Here is a 19,530-nt window from a genome sequence, read left to right as displayed (position 1 = left end):
GTCCGTAGAGATGGTACATATTCCATCAAAGACTTGGGAACACTGAGTTTCCTGTAAGGTCTCGTGAATGCATCGGTATGCGCTACGTAGCGTTTTCAAAGTGTCACTGATCTCTCGCGGTGCCGTGTAAACGGTTCGCAGTAATTATGAATAGCTGGAAAAAGTCAGAGTTCATAACCAGGTCAGTCTCACACCCCACCGCGTACTCTGGCAAATTTCAAAGGTCAGTCCTTCAGTGGCATTTACGGGAACTGTTGGCGATAATGGCTACATGTGATGCGCTGTCAACAATTTCTTCTGAGTCAAAATAAGCCACCTCTGGAAAGTGTGTGAATTTTAATCTATCAATACGCTAATGGTGTCAGAATCTACACCAATCTATTAATGGCGCGAAGACTATTATGTCACCAATTCTTATCTATCACGACCGAAACTAGTTTATAGTTCACCTTTACTTCAGATGCCATTATTGCATGATATCATTTTTATGAATAAATGCCATTTTGCATATTTAGAAATGAGGTCAAATATTTATCGTCAGTTTTCACCCCGCAGTTTAAATGTCGTCTGCTCTTTACACAAACAAGTCTATCTATCAACAGCTGTTCCTGGGCAAGTAGGGAGGCTCGCCACATTGGCACGCTCTGATTGGTTAATCGGGACAACGCCTGCGAAACGATAGCGCCATCGTCAGTGATCTGTGTGGGCAGCTTTAAACGTCGCCAAGCCACTAAAAGTGGTGCATCGCGGTTGGGATCAAAATGGATATGGCGTTCTTGGGTTTAGTTGGAAGGAGCACGGTCGTTTGCAGCTGATCGTTCTTCTGTTGTTCAAAGGGACAACAACCCCGGGACAACAGCCCGGATTCACTGTGATAGGAATCTCTTATCTATTTGTGTCACATGGGGGGTCACTCGTATGTTAATCATGCGGGGGCTTGGCACCCAGGTCCATGCATGATTGGTTAGAGTCCGACAACGCCCACCAATGGAGCAATCTGATTGGTAGATCTCGTTATCGGCTCATCAGTCGTCAAGGTCTTCTTGAATCGCCGGATCTGTGGTGTTTACGTCTTCTCCCAGTCCTCCCGTCAAGACAATCGAATCGCAGTCGCGTGACTAAGCAGATATGCTAAGTTAAGGACTGTTGACCTCGAAATATGGGACTATGGGAGATCTAGTTCACAGATTACGACGGTATACACGGTTAGCTTAGTCTGGTTCCCTGACCCATTTCCCCGGTAGAGGGCGTGGGGAAATATAGGGTCAGGTACCGGCTAATGTAAACATGGACGCTATTGGGTTAAAATAAAACAAGATGTGATTGGATGAAAGTAACACTTGTAACTTTTTCTCATCTTTCTTGGGTTTCGCACTTTCAGGTTCACTTGACACCAACTTCTTGTTTATACCACAAAGCCGTGGAGGTAGAAAGAAAGACTTTCTACCTCCATGATTTAGCCACTGTGATTTAGCATATCTCTTAATATTTTTAGAACGTCGACATGATGCCTGGCATTTTTTACGAAATTCGGACACCATTCTATTCATCGAAATCAATCGTCGTTCACAGTTCCAACAAAGTTTGCTTTGAATTAGCTGTGATATCGCAGCATTACTTGTGGCGTGTATTGAACGTGCTTGGGTCATTGGGGTCACGCCACAGTCGGCGATGACCTCAATGACCCTAGCGCGTTCGATACACGCAACAAGTAATGCTGCGATATCACAGCCAGCCTTCAATCACTTCTATTTCCCCATACTTCTGGATTAATCCTTTCAGTTTATGTTTCCCATCTCGTGTGCCAATGTTTTTGGTTCTGATACCAGTGTTCGAACATAATTCTGATCCAGTCGAATTTTGACCGGCGTTTTCATGGTAGCAGCCATATTTGTTGTAGCATGTTCTGTCAGGTGACTAACCTCCGCCATCTTGAACAAAATTCTGTTCAAGATGGCTACCCGGTACCTGACCCCATATTTCCCCACGCCCTCTACCGGGGAAATGGGTCAGGGAACCAGACTACGACGGTATACACAGTTAGCTATGCCAACAAGGGGCTCGCCACGTTGACTAGTCAGTGATTGGCTTAGGCGGCCAACACCCACTAATCCTAGAGTGGGATTGGAGGAAAGAAGTCACATGACAACTTAGGAGCATTTTCATCGATTGTTCGCTGATGTACCAGGCCTAGTTTCTGCCTTGTCAGCAAAATATCAGGTAGGTGCATTTATTAACGCTTTATGGACTGACTCTCATCGTGGCCTGACCAAAACAACAACAATTGCCACACCAGTTTTACACAACTAAATTATTTTGATAATTCATCATTAGTAGGGTTCAATGTCACACCATGGATCTAGGATGAAATGAGCAACAATCAGTTTTCGACAAAGCGATAGATTTTTTGTCTTCCAGGGAATATCTCAAACAGTACAAATCTCGAGAGAAAACGTACGATTTTGTCGGAAAATCTAGATCTCCCTGTACAGTGTTTGGTGACCAACTTGCAATGTCACCTTCCTCTCTTCTTTTTATAGCTTTCAATGTCATTGCCACTGCTTCAAGTCGTTTGACCTTTAGTTGAGCGCAGCAGTCCGAAATGCCTGACGTATCTCAAATATTCGTGTTGACATCGACTATTACAACGAGTTAGTCCTTTTTTTCCTTTGAAAGTTTCATCTATGATGCAATTTGTTTTCAGATAAGACAAACTGCGCACAGGACAGTGCAGATTGTATGTGTCAGCCTCGGGGAGTATTCTAGATAACGTTAGGCGTAAAATGCCTAAACTAGAACTTGCTGTGTATTGAATTTCGGGTGTCAGAACCAAAAACCGCTCTTTCTCTGCCGTTCGCCGCGTAATTTCGGGTGCGGTATGCACACAACGAGCTATTCTGTGTATCGAGAATGCACCCTCCGTAAGACTTATAAGTAATAGCACAACCCTTGACCAGAAACTACTTACAGATACAAAAAAAACCAAGACGATGGAAAATGGAATACGAGAATGACGTCATTGTACCAAAGTGGTTGAAATTGACACCATGTTAGAAATTGGTTCAATCTTATGTCCAAATATTTGAGAGAGAAAAAAACTCTAAATTGATGACGACGTCACCTTTTTATGACAAACGTACCCGGAAATATTTAGACAGAATTAAAAGTGTCCGCCAGCCTCCTTGCCGATGAATGATTATTTTGTCAAAGTTTTATGAAAGCGTCAAAACAAACCAAATTCTGTAATTGCAAGTCTTTACTCTTTGTTATTCAGGCTGCTTCTACTTATTAAAAGATAAACTGAAGACATGGTCACTCTACCCCTCAGTAATCGTACTGAAACTGGACAGGCGAATTCGGTAGAAAAATATATTTGTCGATTGCAAAATATAAACTTCTGCTTGTAATGAACATTACTCGTACATTTCTCTGACAACAAAACGGAACTAAGGATATAAAAAGCGTGATAAAACCGCAGAACCGTGACGGCACTGGAATATTCAACGATGACTGTACAGAAAATACGCAAATCTCTAGAAATCTTGAGCGGAGTTTAAATATGAGACGTGGATAAATTATTTTCTAAATGTTAAAACCTAGCAGTTTATTGCGTGCATCCTTTACAGCGGAATATGGGCACTTTTTCCATGTTGCCCAAAAACCATTCTGTGCGTCGATTTCGCCCATGTAAGTGTTTTAGCTCAACATTTCGGAAATGGAATATTTTCAGCGTTAGTAGAACGACAAATTTTAAAACGTTTGAATATCTGCCAACTGTTGAATCACTTGGATTAAAAGAGGATGTATCCCAGTCTAGTACCTCAGGCCACACGCCATAAATCTGGTAACATATGGATCCGGATTTGGTACATTTGCTAGCACCGGGGAAATGATGGAACGAGTCGACGTCATACCATATGTTCTAGCATAATTACATGAAGCCGGAAGGGATGGATACCTGCAGAATGTGTATAGATTTTTGCAGACGCATCTGATAGTGTGTCGCTTCAACTCCGGTATGTAATATATCTTACCGCTGTACATCAAAAAAAGTTTATCCTGCGTCACCCGAAGAGGAAAAAATTCATTTTTTTAAATACGATAATGTACAGTTTGCTCCAGTTTAAATACAAATACCTTTTTTATGTTTGTTTGTTTGTTTGTTTGTTTGTTTGTTTATGAGCCACTGATTAAGCTATTTAAAACTGACGGAAAAACACATTATGTTGAATTATTCTCGATGATTTGATGCCCCCTAAGTCCGCTGCTATTAAACGTTGCCCTTGAAATTGAACACGCCAAGGAATGACAAAGAGGTACCGTATCGGGCTGTACCGTTCTTCCCACCAACAAAATAATTCAGATCGGATGCATACTATGTACAGGAAAATAATCTTATTTTTTTGTGAAGAGAAACTAAGAAAATGGAATTAGATTTTTAGGACCGAAATTCTAACATACCTTATATAAACACAATATTCGTTTACCAGTCATTTATTCCGTGATTCAAACGACCAAAGAACTAATAATTGTCTTTAAAAAAATCATAAAATATACGTTTCAGGAATAACCTCGGGGACAGATAATCGGAATCTCAAATTTTCAAGATGCATTTTTGGTCTACCATTCGTTTTGGCCCATTTTGAAACTTACAGAGTGAGTACAGTTTTCACCGTCCTTTTTTTTTGTGAAAATCTAAAATTCAATTTTCCCCAAAGAGTTAACAATTTAAAAATAAATGGTTGCCATGAATTTCATATATCGGGAAATATCGAGTAACTTATTTCTCTAGTAACACTGTGACCCCCTCCCCCCGATTTTTATTCTTGATTTCGATAGGGGGTGAAAACCTTTCAAGCTCTTTGCGGTAAGATTGAGCAAAAGTTTAATTTTTTTCGATTTCGGGCGCTTACAACCTTAATAAGTTGCATCTGTACAAAATACAGTGATCTCACAAAAAGGCTTTACAATGCTAGCATCTGCCTTTACTTAACGAGCTGCTTAAATCGAAGACCATCGCCTGGTTTCCAATGCTTAATTAAATTTTCATGAAATATGCTCCGATATGACGCAACGGTGCTTTTAGATATCAAAAGCCCCAGACTCGGTACACCTTTAAAAATTGAAATATTTGATTGATTTTAGAAACCTCTTGTTTAATTTTGACCCATACAGCCATAACAAACCTTGATCGTTTTATTTTCTTTTTTCATGTTGTGTTAATTTTGCTGCCCATAATCTATGAGATTATCAAGTCAGAAATATATCAAAATCATATCAGTCTTTATCATAAAATCTAATTTATAAATCTTCAAAGATTTAGCCTAGCGATAATACAAACGCCACCGTTAGAGTCCCCTCGGCTGTTACTCTTGCCCCATGCGTTCATTTTTCCCATGACAGTACCTGGGATTCTAGAACAATGGAGAATTCGAGAAGCTGAGACCTCGCCCCGAGGCGGATGGGTGTTGCATCAGCCATGCCTGTCTGAAAAACAAATGTGATCCCCATGTGGATTGCGGTGCATAATCACGTGACCTTGCACTGTATGTCAGCATACATAATCTTATGAGGACCCTGGATATTTTTGACGTGGCCATTTCCCTGTGGCGCCCCAACCACTGCGTATGTTATTATAGGTTTAATTTCTTCAAGCCCAGCTGTGCTATTTTCCTCCACGTTATACTTGTTCTTGAAGTTCAATAAATGACCTTGCTCCATACATTCACAATGACGCCCCTACTTACGACTTTCTTGCAATAACAAGGTTTACTCGAATAGCGATTACTTGCCTTAATTTTTCCGTGAGCGACTCTCTCTCTCTCTCTCTCTCTCTCTCTCTCTCTCTCTCTCTCTCTCTCTCTCTCCTATCTTCGTAATTATGTTTTTTACAAAACCTACCCAGTGTTCATTAATTGTTGGCAAAAAACGTTTTCCCGAATAGTCCGATCGGTGGCCTACATTGCAACGGACGTATGCAATTTTTCTACAGAAAGCTATATTTGGCTTAATGTCATACGGATTTTAAGGAAATTCTCCATTTTGCTAATAATTGTTTTAAGTTGTCAGTCATTATCGATTACAGGTGTGAAACAGCCAAGATAACTGTTTTAATCACATCATGATCAATCGTTTGTATAAAGATGCATGCGACATGTGTCCGACATTTGCTTCAGACTATCAGGGTGTTTGCCGAGTTTTGTAATTTTTGCCTTACCGCACTCCTTCAGTGTGTTGTTGAGCAATAAAGTAAAGTAAAGTAAAGTATTAATTACTGACCATGTGATTTCAAATCATTTTTGCAACACCTTAAACTAAAAAATACTTTTTGAAATGCATGAAACTTTAGTCATGCAGATGTAATCCGTGCTGTACGCATTTTGCAAAGGGTCGTTTACGCGAATTTACGAGACTTTGAACACTTTTTTCAGTGCCAGCATATGATTCGCAACAAGTTCAAAGCATTTTAATCGGTTCCGTAGGCAGTGCGTTGTCTACAACAAGAGAGGCATCGCTGTCAGCTAGCGAGGCATTGTGATGGTTTTAAAAAGTGAAATCTGCTGTTTCAACGAACTTGAAATTCAATGGAAAACAAATCTTTACAAAGTGCTGAAACATGCTGAACAATCGGCGTATCGTGTCAAATAGAGGGCCCGATCAGACTCAAAGCGGATACGGCGAGATCGTGTTGCGATATTAGAAGCTTCTACCTCCATCAGTAGCATATCGTATAAAGAAACGGAAATTTGATTTCTAACGGGAGATTGCCATGGTCATGGAGTTGGCCGGACCTCCACCATGAAGGGGAAACGTTTGGAAAAAAACGAGAACAACCCCTTTGTATTTCTTTTTGACGGGAATCTACGACAACGGGGCTTCACAGGCACCTTTGCTGGCAATGCGAATAACCTACCGGTTGCATTTCCAATACACCGATAGGTACTTTGAATAAACCTGCGGAACAGTGTTTAGTGCAATTCAGTATTTTGTGTTAACTCTCAACGTTCTAACGTTCTCACTGCGAATACATATGCAAAGCTTTCAGGGGGGACAACGCAAAAAGTACTCATCTAAGAATAGTGGACGATGAAAGCTCTGATAAATTTGATATAACTGTCTATTGTGAGGTATTTTAAATTCCTTGCCATATTTCATGTATATTTCCAAATTAAAATTTGGATCGATATTGTCAAAGTGCATACAATGATTGCTGTTTTAACATCAATCAATTAAAATCAATGTTCGGTGCTGTTATAGGTGGGAGAGCGGAGCGGCCAGCTGTGGGCGAATTAGAGGGGAAATTAGGCGTCAGCTGACCAGATACCTTGGCGTTGCCATGGAAACTGATTTACATACAATGGTGCGAGAGTTCTTATTGATTGGCATGATCGAGGTTATTTGTGTGTCACCAGGTTTTTGTTTTTTTGCTTTAATATATGATTTATCATAGCGAATTCTCTGTTGTTTGTTCCGTGTAAGATTACTTTATAAAAGTAATTCTTCTTATTGTCAGGCGAAATGAATCAAAACATCGAGATGTACCTAGATAAATTCATGTCCTCCCTCTGAACTCATATCATCATATGGGTTCATTGAACGGTTAGATCACCATGACCTTCATGGTCATGTGACCTCCTTGAACAGAATAGTCGGATATATATAATAAGAATTTGATGGCTATCCGCAACTTGAAGAATATATTGACATTGAGGCTTATGATCTTTCATAAACTGCGATGTCATGGTGACTTCGAAGGACGTCACTGTCTGTGTATGGTCTCTCAATTCATTGTTTTCTGATTGCTTGATATCCGCAAGATGGAAGTTAAATTGGTTTGTTCGATGTAGGACCGAACCCCACTTTCTTTCTGTCGTCGAAAATCCCCACGCCACCATGGGCCTATCCCACGTTCAACTTCCCTTGCCATATGGTTACACCCTCCGAAGCTTGAGCGACGTAGCAAATTTTGCACAAATTTAACTCGCGCAAGTCATGAAAATGTACGACAGAGTAGCGTCCCAAAGCTCTCAGATTAAACGACTTTATAAAACTCGATTTCTCAAAGTATTGTTCATCTGTACTTCGGTGAACATCGCGGCTCAAATGCATAGACTAGGTGAACCTACCCACTTACTTTCGAACAATGCCATCAGTAAGTGTAGGCGTTGACACCATAAATAGACCGATTTTTATCTTCGAGTAAACAACTTTTATCAGCCTTTGACATGCCCCTGTCGACAGTGTTTTCGCAACGAGTCGATGCCAATTACGGCGATTCCATCACCATTGTTAAATTATAGTTTCGCCAAAGGGGGAGAGTGGGCTCGCCGCCCTCTGATTGGCTGATGCTCCTCATTTTAATATTAATCTCGCTCCTGATTGGTCGATTTCGAGGGTGTGTCAGAGGCTTGTTTGTTCCAAGCCGTGTCCTGTCGCTATAAAGCCGGATTTTTTACATGACGCAATACTGTCCTGGACCACGGCGACTGACACATGAGCACTTCCATCCCCTGAAATATTCTGACCTAACAGCGAACTAAGGTAATAGGCGTTCTTACTCTTTACATTTTGTTTCTCAAGCTTGTATTATCGTCAAATCCTCAAGATCTTCTCTGAATGTTGGATTCAAACATAGGTATACGGTCAAGTCCTTTGTGAAATATATTGGAGAAAATATCGGTTTTTCTTGGCGACAGTGGATACCAGATGCTGCTTTACGGAAAATCTTTCACGTCGATTTGTACGATATGTAAGCTACGAGGATATTCTAGCCGAACACATTTTTATTATATTTGATATTGTTGAACTGATAAAGGCTGCTTTACCTTCAAATCAAAGGACAATGTATTTGCCGTCTATTTTAAGTAAGGGTTTGGCTGGTAGGTTGGTGAAAATTCCGGCTATTGTGCAATTCTCTGAGTCATTGTGTGGGACAGTTATGAGGTGCAGTATGATGCAAGCATTCTCGCCGCAAGAAAACGCGATTTCAGTTTGTAGTTTTATATCCGGCCGGGAAACAAACGCGGAAATCCATTTTAACTTGACGATTTTGCATTTATTCCGAAGTTTTCCAGGGTTTTTGATGAATACATATATATTTCCGATATTGTTCGCAGCCACCCAGCCTACTCTCACTCGTGTCAAAATTTGCATATTAGGATTGTTCCCTCGTCCGTACGTCGATGGTTGAGCGAGCATAATAGGAAATTAGAGTCGGCAATTTTTTTTGATAGTGAATTGTATGAAATGAGATTTCAGCGGACAAGGGTGCAACCTTTCATGAAACTGCGTGAATTTCAGTTATTTTTCACGATTATCGGGAGAACATGTCACGTTATAGTACACCGTCGATCGGTGATTTGACACGCGTTCTAACTACGTGACTGTAGGCCAGTGAAGTATAGTACGGTACGGTACAGTGAAGGACAAGCCGGCGGTCGGTCATGTGAGCGAGCCGAGCATCAGTGAAAAAGCATTCAAATTCGCCACCGAGGCCGTGTATCGATCTTCGCAGTAACGTAACATAAGTCGTGTCTTGTACATGCAGGCAACTGAAGAGCAAAAAGGGAAACTGCGAAGAAAAAATCGCGAAAATTCCCCGGCGAAGGTACGCAGTTGACGAAAACTTGAGGTCACAGCTGATCGCTGTGGAATTTTCCTGCGTAGGCGTTGCGAGAGGTGTGGTGACATTTACGAGAGCTGATTGGCTGAAAAGATATGACGTCAATGTCACCCGATGCTATTGAATTGCCAGACAAACACACTATGCTGTTTGTGCAAATCTATTGCCAGTATTGTTGCATCAGCGCACAGCCACTGTATGCAAATGAATGGACATGAGAAATGATATTTTTTTAAAACAAAATGAGGAAGTTGTTTACTTTTGTGGCACAACAGCTCTCCGTATTTCCCCGTAGCAGATGTTACTAACCTAAATTTCTTTCGAAATTCGAGATGGGTGCCGTAAAATGAAAAGCTCGGGACCAGAATACATTAAGCGTTAATAATTGATGACGAATATGTCAATCATAAACACGTTGTCAGGTTACTACAGACAAACAGCTGACTTGACAATTTTATTTGGACGAACAAAGATTATATTTTGCAAAGATTCCTCTTTCCACTTCTATTATACTTCGCGATATTCTATCCTTTTCGAAGATTTTTGCATTTCGCAATCCCTCCCCCCCCCCCGAAGATCATGCAAATACGTTTCACCGTTTCATGCAACCATGACAACATAAATTTTTGATGAGTCATTTCAAGTCGGCGACGGATTCAGAAAATTTGTTACCGACAGTTATTGATGATGCGCCCTCCACAAAACAGTGACGCATTCTAAGAAGTGATGACGATGTTCAAAGTACCAATTTTGATAACATGAAAAAACGTGAACAAAAAGATAAAATTTTAAGAACAAAAAAAAGCAATTCGTTAATATTTAACAGGTGAAACAATTGCAATAGTTAATGCAAGCCCCACCCTTGAGTACCTGGCCTTGGCAAACCGCCATTATTATCTGGGCAAGCTGAATTTCGCAACGGTGTCCGTAAACGATCTGACGTGTTATTAAAGTCGATAATTTTATGACATTTTCACAATGCTGCCTAAAAATATCATATCCGGGTTCTGTTTGCATAAGATACATAAGTGCTTTGAGCAGCCAACGGTACAACATCGCTACTCTAAGTTTTCAAAGCTCAGCGCTGTACGTGTACGCCCATGTTCCGGCATCAACTTTTTCCCGTCTTCTTTTTTTTCAGATAAATTAATGGCTACAATCCACACACAAGTTTTGACATCGCTAATCCCTATGAGACTCAGGTTTTCCAACAATATACAACAGCTTAGTCTTTTGCGTTACCATAGAAATTATTATATGGAAGACGACTTTAGGGAAAATTGTGGTATTACGATATCCCTTGAACAGTAACGCCTGCTGTGCACCCCGTAGCAAATCTCAAAAAACTGCCAGGAATTTTCATTCCGAAGGTGAGTAACATTTTCACTTCGGTTTTATGAATTCATTGTGTTTTCCCTTTCTCGATTCATATCCTCGAAAATGTTGTTAGCGCAGATGGCTGACTAACTTTGAACTTGTTCGCCGAGGGTGTCTCAGATCCTCAGCTGCTCGACTGACAGCTTTACATTTCACATGGCCAATTTTTTCTCAGACTTGTCCGACGTGACGCATAATGAGAAAACTTACATTATTTTCATTTTCACGTTCTACTGTATGTGTCATGTTTTCCTTTTACAAAAAAAAATATGCATATTTGATAATAGCGCTTTTGTTCAAGTTCAAATCCCTGATGTTACGCCCATTCACGTGACTGTTTCGTCCGTGCCGCATTGGAATCCCTATGGCGCCTACATTTTACAAGCTTACATTTTTTTCTTATTACAGATTTTACTTCGACGATTATCCTTTGAACTTTTACGCTGAAGATTTCCAGCCTGCAATTAAATCAAAATGGTTTACAAGCCTGTCGACATCCAACCCTCTGTTACCGTGAAATTTTTCAGCGCTGGTACAGCGGCCTGTATGGCAGACATGATCACCTTCCCGTTGGACACTGCCAAAGTACGATTACAGGTGAGACTAAATATCCTGCTTCTTGATTGGTCCATACCTCGACACGTGACACTTTGGAGATGTACCAATCCCCATTCAAGTTTATGCGAGAGTAAACGTGGTGTAACTAAAACGTTACTGTAGTTAGACTTTGGTCAGACTTTGAACAAAAACAAACTTCCACGGTTGTCCCATGTTTTTCCATTTTGTATCATTGAATTTAATCATCATCAGGTAAGTATCGCCATGACCATATTGCAATGAAGACGACATCTCATAGTTTCTTCTTTAATTTTGCTTGTTTCCATAGGTACATAAAGTGGTAAATCAAAATCGCACACGTGATCGTGTCACGTGATCAACTATTGCTCCTCAGAATCTCTCTGGAAATTATGACGTCATCACTATAAGGAAGCCTACAGATCAAATTTTCCAACCACGCCTCCTCAGAGGCAATTCTAGGTTTTATCTCTTTTTTCTATAAATCTAATTTTTACCACACAGATTCAAGGTGAGGGCGCTCGTCCTGCTAAACCCTTTACAGCGAGCATCGCTGGGAAGGCAGGAAAGAAACCTGCAGCTCCTACAGTTCGTTACAATGGTATGGTTGGAACTATCTCCACCATTGCCAAGCATGAAGGACCACGCGCCCTCTATAATGGACTGAACGCTGGTTTACAACGCCAGATGAGCTTCGCATCAGTCCGTATCGGCCTCTATGATTCGGTGAAACAGTTCTACCAAGGCGGTGTTGCCCACAGTGAGTACCCTCGTGCAAATGACAATTCTCACCCTCCGCCCCTAAAGGTTTTCATATTTTATCCAACGATAAACACGACGATATTTCATTCGAAAATTACTGGAACTGAATTTACATATTCAGTTAGCAATCATTTGTTATCATGATCGAGAAACGTTTGTGTCGTCATGATTGGGTCATCCGATTGTGTGTCTTTTGCCATGTTCTGATGTGTCGCGGTTCCCATGTAACACGGTGGCGGAAAGTGCGTCCTCTAGCTGAAGTAGTTCAGATTACACGTGATAGAATCCATGATAGCCAGATTAGGGTGGTGACGTCATTATTTTTATTTCTAAATTAATAGGCCTTCCTGGAGGTGGTGTGATTACGCGTATCCTTGCTGGCATGACAACCGGTGCCATGGCGATCCTCGTTGCTCAGCCAACGGATGTGGTGAAAGTGCGCCTCCAAGCTCAGACCAATAACAGCGGAAAAAAGCGTTACAAAGGTGCCATCGACGCCTACAAGACTATCTTCAAAAAAGAAGGCATGAAAGGACTATGGAAAGGTGAGTGTTGGCTTTGACTGTCTCACGCTTTTCGCTCTGTAGCGCCGCCACCGGTGAATAAGATGGTAGAGCACAACGACATTGGATTAATAAAGCCTTTTGGGATGATGCTTGTCTTCTGCGACTAGAGCTTCTTTGTCATATGAACAATCTGATGCACCACATCGAGTGATGAAGTTCATGTTCACTCCAAGGTGGAAACTGATCATCTTTGTTTTTCGTTTATCTGTTAAAGGAACCCTTCCGAACATCACTCGCAATGTCGTCATCAATTCATCTGAATTGGTTGTCTATGACGTCACCAAAGAGAAGATCCTCGCCACGAAGTTGATGTCAGATAGCCTTCCTTGTCACTTCGCCTCTGCATTCTGTGCTGGCTTTGTAGCGACTTGTACAGCGTCCCCTATCGACGTGGTGAAGACCAGGTATATGAACTCCAGTCCGGGGCAGTACAAAGGGGCCATTGACTGCGCAGTTAAGATGGCTAGGGAAGGCGGGGCCAAGGCTTTCTACAAAGGGTGAGTTTACAAATATTCATACTTAAATTATTTAAAAGAATATATCAAGGTACATTTAGAGAATCTGTACTCACTGAGTAAAGTTTGAAAACAGTTTGAAAAGACAAAGTGAATAAAAATATATAACATGACGCTGAGGGCGCTCTTCTCAAACTTTGTTTCTTTTATCTTTTTTCTCTAGGTTCATGCCTTCGTTTATGCGTCTTGGTTCATGGAACGTCTTCATGTTCATCTTCTACGAGCAACTGAAGAGATCGTTCACACAAAAACAACACTAACAAGGCAAATGCTGAACCGACCAGGTCAACAAACCCAGTCAATTCGATCTTTAGGCGTATTTTGTATCAGTTTTATCGCTGTGTAGGTTTATACGTGAAGGACAAACCGGCGAATTGCCAGAATTTTAGAAGTTATTTTCCCAATACTGGGATAGAACTTCGAAAATCAACACGTTCTACTGTACAAGTGGCCCTCACATGGATTTATCGTTACGTCTATATCGAAGTGCTCATGAGTTCTGAGAAACTGTTATAAAAAATGTTTCTTTTCCTTTCTGGAAGAATTTGCTTACTTCCTTGTCTTTGCTAACTGCAAATGCTTTATTCTTGAAACAGAACGAAAAAGTTCGCAGGGATGTTTGACTTTCAGCACAGATATTTTATTCTCAGTTTAGCATACTTCTCAAAAACATAGACGCTTTTCATCCCTCAGTGGACCACAAAAAAATTTTCACCGAAGCCTTACCAAACATATTGCTCCATGTGGAAGCTCACTCTCTCCTATATAAACTTCGTATGGCGATTGGCATCGTTATAGTCAGGCCATATAAAAATATGTGTCTTTCCGATAACCCGGCCTACCCTATTTAAAATCCCCCGTCCTAAATGTTAGTTTCTCATATGAAAAAATCGAGCATGACTGTTCCATGCCAAGCTGTCCTGTTTTCTGAAGGCATTGTTACGGAAACACACACATTTTTACTCTGGCCACACTAAACGTCATACTGTATATTTACGAAAGCACTACAGAGTAGCTGCCCTAAGTATTTTGAATTACTAAATTTCTAAGGAATAATCCCGATTTGTCTCTGGGAAGAACAGATTTTGGTGGGAACCGAACTTTAAATTTATCTTTACAACACACAGGAATGTGATCTCACGGAAATTCGATACCCGATGAGGGATTCCTACACGCATGCGCAAAAAAGCATTGTCAGAGCAGTTTGATTTATGTGGTGGGGTGGGACAATTCGTATCCGCGAAAATCTTTTCTTCCCGAAATTTTATTATTAAATTTAGATGTATTTCTATACACCACTAGGCTACAGGTCACATTTATTTCCAAAACCTAGTTAGCCTCAGAAACATATTTTGTATTTATCAAGTTCTTATGTTTTTAATCTTTTTTAGCGGGAAAAGTGACAGAAAATATTTAAGAAACGACATTCAAGACGTCACTTCCCGCTTTGCACACAGACAAATGTTTAATCGTTGGTCTGTGATGCTAGAAAAAAATACCGTTTAATGTTAATGAAAGAACCTACTGAAGAATAACTGAACTTATTTGAAGGTTTTATTACAGAGAGTAAACAAATGAAGAACGGTAATATTTGAATATATTTTACGTGAACATGAATGTAAAACTCTTTGATGATGTATGTCCTTACATCGATTTATTAAGGTGTTGCCTATTTCTAGCTACATATTGACAATCCTATGAATGCATGGCGTACATACACCCCTGACGTTTTCAGACGTATTGTATTTATACGTCATTTGTACAATATGTATGTACATTATTTTGATCAGAACGAATTTTGTATTGCGAATCAAGCACAGAACACTAGCACTTGACCTTGACAAGTGTATACAGTGACAAGAGCTTGCAAATGTCAAGCCTTGTATGAAAAACTTGAGCAAATCTGACATGAATATTGAAAAGCGTTTACTACAGCTCGCTGACGCACTGGGACTTTTTCGGAAGTATTGTAAGATGTCAGAATGACGTCACTAGTGATTTTCTTTCGGTGTACAGGGCTTACTTTAGGTATTTTCAAAAGGAAACCAAGAAAAAATTGCATATCAGGATGCACGATCAGTTTTTGGTACTGCACAAAGTTCTTGGATGAATATGCTAATTCGAGAATATCATTATCTCTCTCAGAATAAACCAAAATTGATACTTCTCGAACTTTTAACTTCAAGGAATCCGAAAAGAATTTGTTTCATTTTTTACATATTATGCAGGAGCAATAACGTCTGTGTTTAAGCACTGTGATATGTTTCCCTGTTTGTTTGTTTATTTAGTAAACATTGTTATATGTTGTCCGTTTGTTTTATTTGGTAAATATTGTTACCTTGACTTTTACTGTTGAGATTTCGAGTGCAAAGAGTAGTTGAGTTTTCATCACGAATGATGGTGTCAACTCCAATGTTTCAGAAAGAATACAAATAAGAAATAAACGTTTTCATGGTCATTTACAAAGCACGTGTCTTTTTGTGTCATATTTTCGCAAATTCATTGTGAGATCGACCACTCTCAAATCTGTTACTATGGACAACTGACCATCATTTGTGCCGCTTGAGGCTGCATTTGCATATGTGAATATAAGGAGATCACAATATGAAACCGCTCAAACACAATACGAAGGTCTCATAAACAGTTACTCGTGACCAGTCACGGGTTGTATCGAGTTGTATTTTCACCAGTTCACTGTGGTGAGATCGACCGCCCTCAACTTTGTTACTCTAGACAACTAACCAGCATTCATATATCGCTTGTGGCTGCATTCATATGTATGAATAAAATAGAAGTATATCATGATATAAAAATGCTCATACCGAACACGAAGGTCCGATATAAAATCATGCATGACCAGCCACAGTTGAGTTGTTATGTTGAGATTGTAGTGGATGCTATTATTTCAAAATGCAATCTTTATAAAATGTTAATGGAATCTTTGTAAAGTGTCGAGGAAAAGAGAATAATATTTGACCCCTTCGTCAGAAACTTCCTCTGAACGATCTTTTTAATCATGCTATTCCAAAATCTATCCTAAATTACAGTTTATATTAAAGAAATAAAAACTGACCTGTTGAACGTGACTGATAGATTTCGGTGGCTTCGGTGGTTGAGAGCTTGACGGGATCAGCAGAACAAACAGTACTGTAGAGGGCGCTGTTCACACTGCCTACCTTATTGAGTTTTCAAAAAAAAAGAAAAAAGAGTTGAGAAGGGCGTCATGACGAGCCCTGGTCTCCGCAAGGCGAATAGAAAATTACCCCCTAACAGTAAGTAGATGAATGAGTTGGAAACTGATGAAAACTCACCAAACAACTACCAAACTGGAGAACAGCAGAAGTTGAAAAACAGCAGGATGGGCTGACTTCGATGATACACAATCTTGCGATACTCAAGTTTCGTCCAAAAAGAAGAACAGTTAAGTTCAAGTTCAAAACTCCATGGATGACAAGAGATCAGGTATTAGAAATGATAAACAGGGAAATAGGAGACGGAAAAATAGCCGGCCTCTATCAAGGAGTAATTGTTGAACGCAGAATATGGTTCGTTACTTTGAAAAGTGTTGAAGAAAAGGAGTCATTGTTTGAGAACGGAATAACAGTTGATATAAGCTATATCCTGATGATCTGAATTCTGATACCAAGAAAGTAGTCTTAGGTAACTTGAATACAGAAATGGAAGTTCAACATATCATTGAATTTCTCACCATATTCGGAGAAGTGGACGTAGATGAAACCAAGAAACAGACGAAAGCGGTAAGTTGGTAGTAAGGGTGAAGAAAAGGAGAGATATTCCGAAGCACGTTAGATTCGATCAGCTTGAAGGTTCAACCGTAAGCGTCAGTTGCCAGGATCAACCGGCAAAGGCGAATGAGCCAGTCGTCTGTTATATCTATCATATTCCAGGCCATAGTGGACAAAACTGTCCAAAGGCAAAAACATGCTTAACGTGCGGTAAAAAAAGGGACATTTACGAAGAGGCTGCCGATAAAGAACCATGATGACACGCCCTCAACGAGCAAGAACCTCGACTGATGCTGACAAACTGACAAAAACACGCAATTACAATGGAAACAACGGTCTCAACAAACAGAAAACTGTAGTTACCAAAGCAAACTTCGGTGAAAAGGTTAAAGCTGCAAAAGGAAACGACAAGAAAGAGGAAAAAGCGACATATCAGCAAATTAAAGAAAACATGTGAAGAACTCGGAGGAGTCATAAAGAACACAGATTTTGTTGACCCAGGCGATGATCCTAGTATAATCTTAGATAATTTCAACCCTGATAAAATGTTGTCCGAGGCAACAGAAGATATTGTATCTCAGATTACACGACTGTATGAACAGACAGAAATAACGTAAGACTTAAACCACCACATCAAAGAAGAAGATTTGTCAAAGACATGACGAGAAACGGAAACTTCGAAGAAATACAATTCAACTCACTCAAATGCTATCAGAAGATGAAGTTGACTTTTATTAGGCTGAGTCGGATGGTAAAGAGAACGAATAAATTGCAACCGATTCCGATTATTTAAGTCCAAAACCTAACACATTACGTAACAGATAAGACACCCCTAAGTTTTGTAATATTGAGTAACGGAGATTAAAATCATGATACAACTGGATTTAGAGTATACTAGTATTTTCGGGTCGATGAGACTTGGTGGTGAAGGAAGCGCCTTGAACTCATTTTGACAGTTAAACTCCACTATGAACATGTTATCTCACATTGCTATTCAAGACAATTTTTGTACATTTTTCGTTTGCTTTACTTATTTACGTTATGTAGACATGGCGCTTAGTGTTGATGGTAAACATATCTACCATCAAAGTCACTATTTTTGAATAAATTTTACTTTGTTGGAAAAAAGGGGTTCATATGATTACGTATAACTTTGGGTGACATCACATTTTGCCATCATCTTGCTAATTTAACCGCCATTCCCTCAAATAGAAAGTTGGAATATTCTGTTTTCGGTAGAAGCTAAAATGTGTTTCTGTAGATCAAGTTATCACTGATGTTTTGGTGCATAGGAAACGGCGAGAAAACTATGACAAGAATGTACATTTCTACTGAAGGAGAAGAATGTTTGCCACCCCCCCTCCCCCGTTTTTAAGGGAGCCCTCATTAAGTACGGATAGGGGCGTGGAATTTAAGAAATGTTAAGACATGTAAAGGTTGATCTCCTCAAAGTATTCATTCTTAAATATAACCCGCCTCTCCCAATTCATCAATTGTGAAATGTTACCCTGGGTCAAAAGTATTGATCAGATTAGATTGATAAGAAAATCACAGAGTAGCCATGATGTACCATTAAGATGTGGCGAGATTGTAATCTCATTATGATAATTTCAAACTTACTTGATTTATGTTGACTCGGATTGCAGGCTTTTTACTTTTTTCAGGCCAGAATTGTCATAGTGACACGAGAGGGCAGTATTTACAATCCCCATTATGCTATAAACCGGGATTTGTGAAGTTCTTTTCAGTGAATCACCATTGAAACCAGTTGCTGATAGAATCCTATTTATATTGTTCCCAGACTTCATACAGAATAAACCAGATTCTATTCAATTTTTTGTTAAATTTTCCGTTGTAATTTGGTGAAGTCTATACATACACTTGGTAAAATAGAACCCCCTTAAAGTGTCTTTTGTAAAATTTGGCAACTCCGCCATAACTTTTTTTTATAAAACTCGGCCCCATTTGATTTCGACCCCCATCCCCACCCCCACCCTAAAAATAAGGCTCCCAGCTAAACATAGTCCCTGCGCACAAAAATTGACCGGGTAAAATCAGGACTTTTGGTCAAAAAAAATAAAAAGTTTGTTTCTCATCCTCGCGCGTCAATTCATACCCGCCGCGTCAACCTTTTTTCTGCTCATGCGGAATTAAATGAAAAAGACCGCAAAAATACGCGACGATAGTGCATAACACAGTGCTGAACAAACAGAACTGTAAACAAAATAACTGACACTAACGTTCCATTCAGAACTGTACATATATATTACTGTTATATTAAGCTGTCAAAACTGCATTGCTGCACTAAAAGTCAAACCACAAAACTGTTGCTATACAAAAATACTAAAGCAACACTGCTGTGCATT

General features: G+C 39.9%; 1 protein-coding gene across 3 annotated transcripts; it reads left to right on the top strand.

The window, feature by feature from the left end:
- The first annotated feature begins 689 nt into the window (after positions 1 to 689).
- Positions 690 to 15,884, top strand: LOC139116352 (dicarboxylate carrier UCP2-like). Of its 3 annotated transcripts, XM_070679003.1 has the most exons (8): positions 690 to 1,205; positions 2,041 to 2,220; positions 10,764 to 10,992; positions 11,408 to 11,596; positions 12,080 to 12,335; positions 12,679 to 12,882; positions 13,118 to 13,400; positions 13,582 to 15,884. In XM_070679003.1, exons 4-8 carry the CDS (start codon positions 11,474 to 11,476, stop codon positions 13,676 to 13,678), a joined length of 963 nt encoding a protein of 320 aa, XP_070535104.1. In that variant the 5' UTR covers positions 690 to 1,205; positions 2,041 to 2,220; positions 10,764 to 10,992; positions 11,408 to 11,473; the 3' UTR covers positions 13,679 to 15,884. The 3 variants fall into 3 exon arrangements, with proteins under 3 accessions (XP_070535104.1, XP_070535098.1, XP_070535091.1); XM_070678997.1 differs by lacking the exon at positions 690 to 1,205 and having other exon boundaries at positions 2,020 to 2,220; XM_070678990.1 differs by lacking the exons at positions 690 to 1,205; positions 2,041 to 2,220 and adding an exon at positions 8,419 to 8,541.
- Positions 15,885 to 19,530: the final 3,646 nt, after the last annotated feature.

The sequence above is a fragment of the Ptychodera flava genome, chromosome 2 (genome assembly GCF_041260155.1).
Source record: "Ptychodera flava strain L36383 chromosome 2, AS_Pfla_20210202, whole genome shotgun sequence".
Lineage (NCBI taxonomy): Eukaryota > Metazoa > Hemichordata > Enteropneusta > Ptychoderidae > Ptychodera > Ptychodera flava.
The sequence above is the reverse complement of the archived record's forward strand: the minus strand, read 5'-3'. Positions and strand labels throughout refer to the sequence as shown.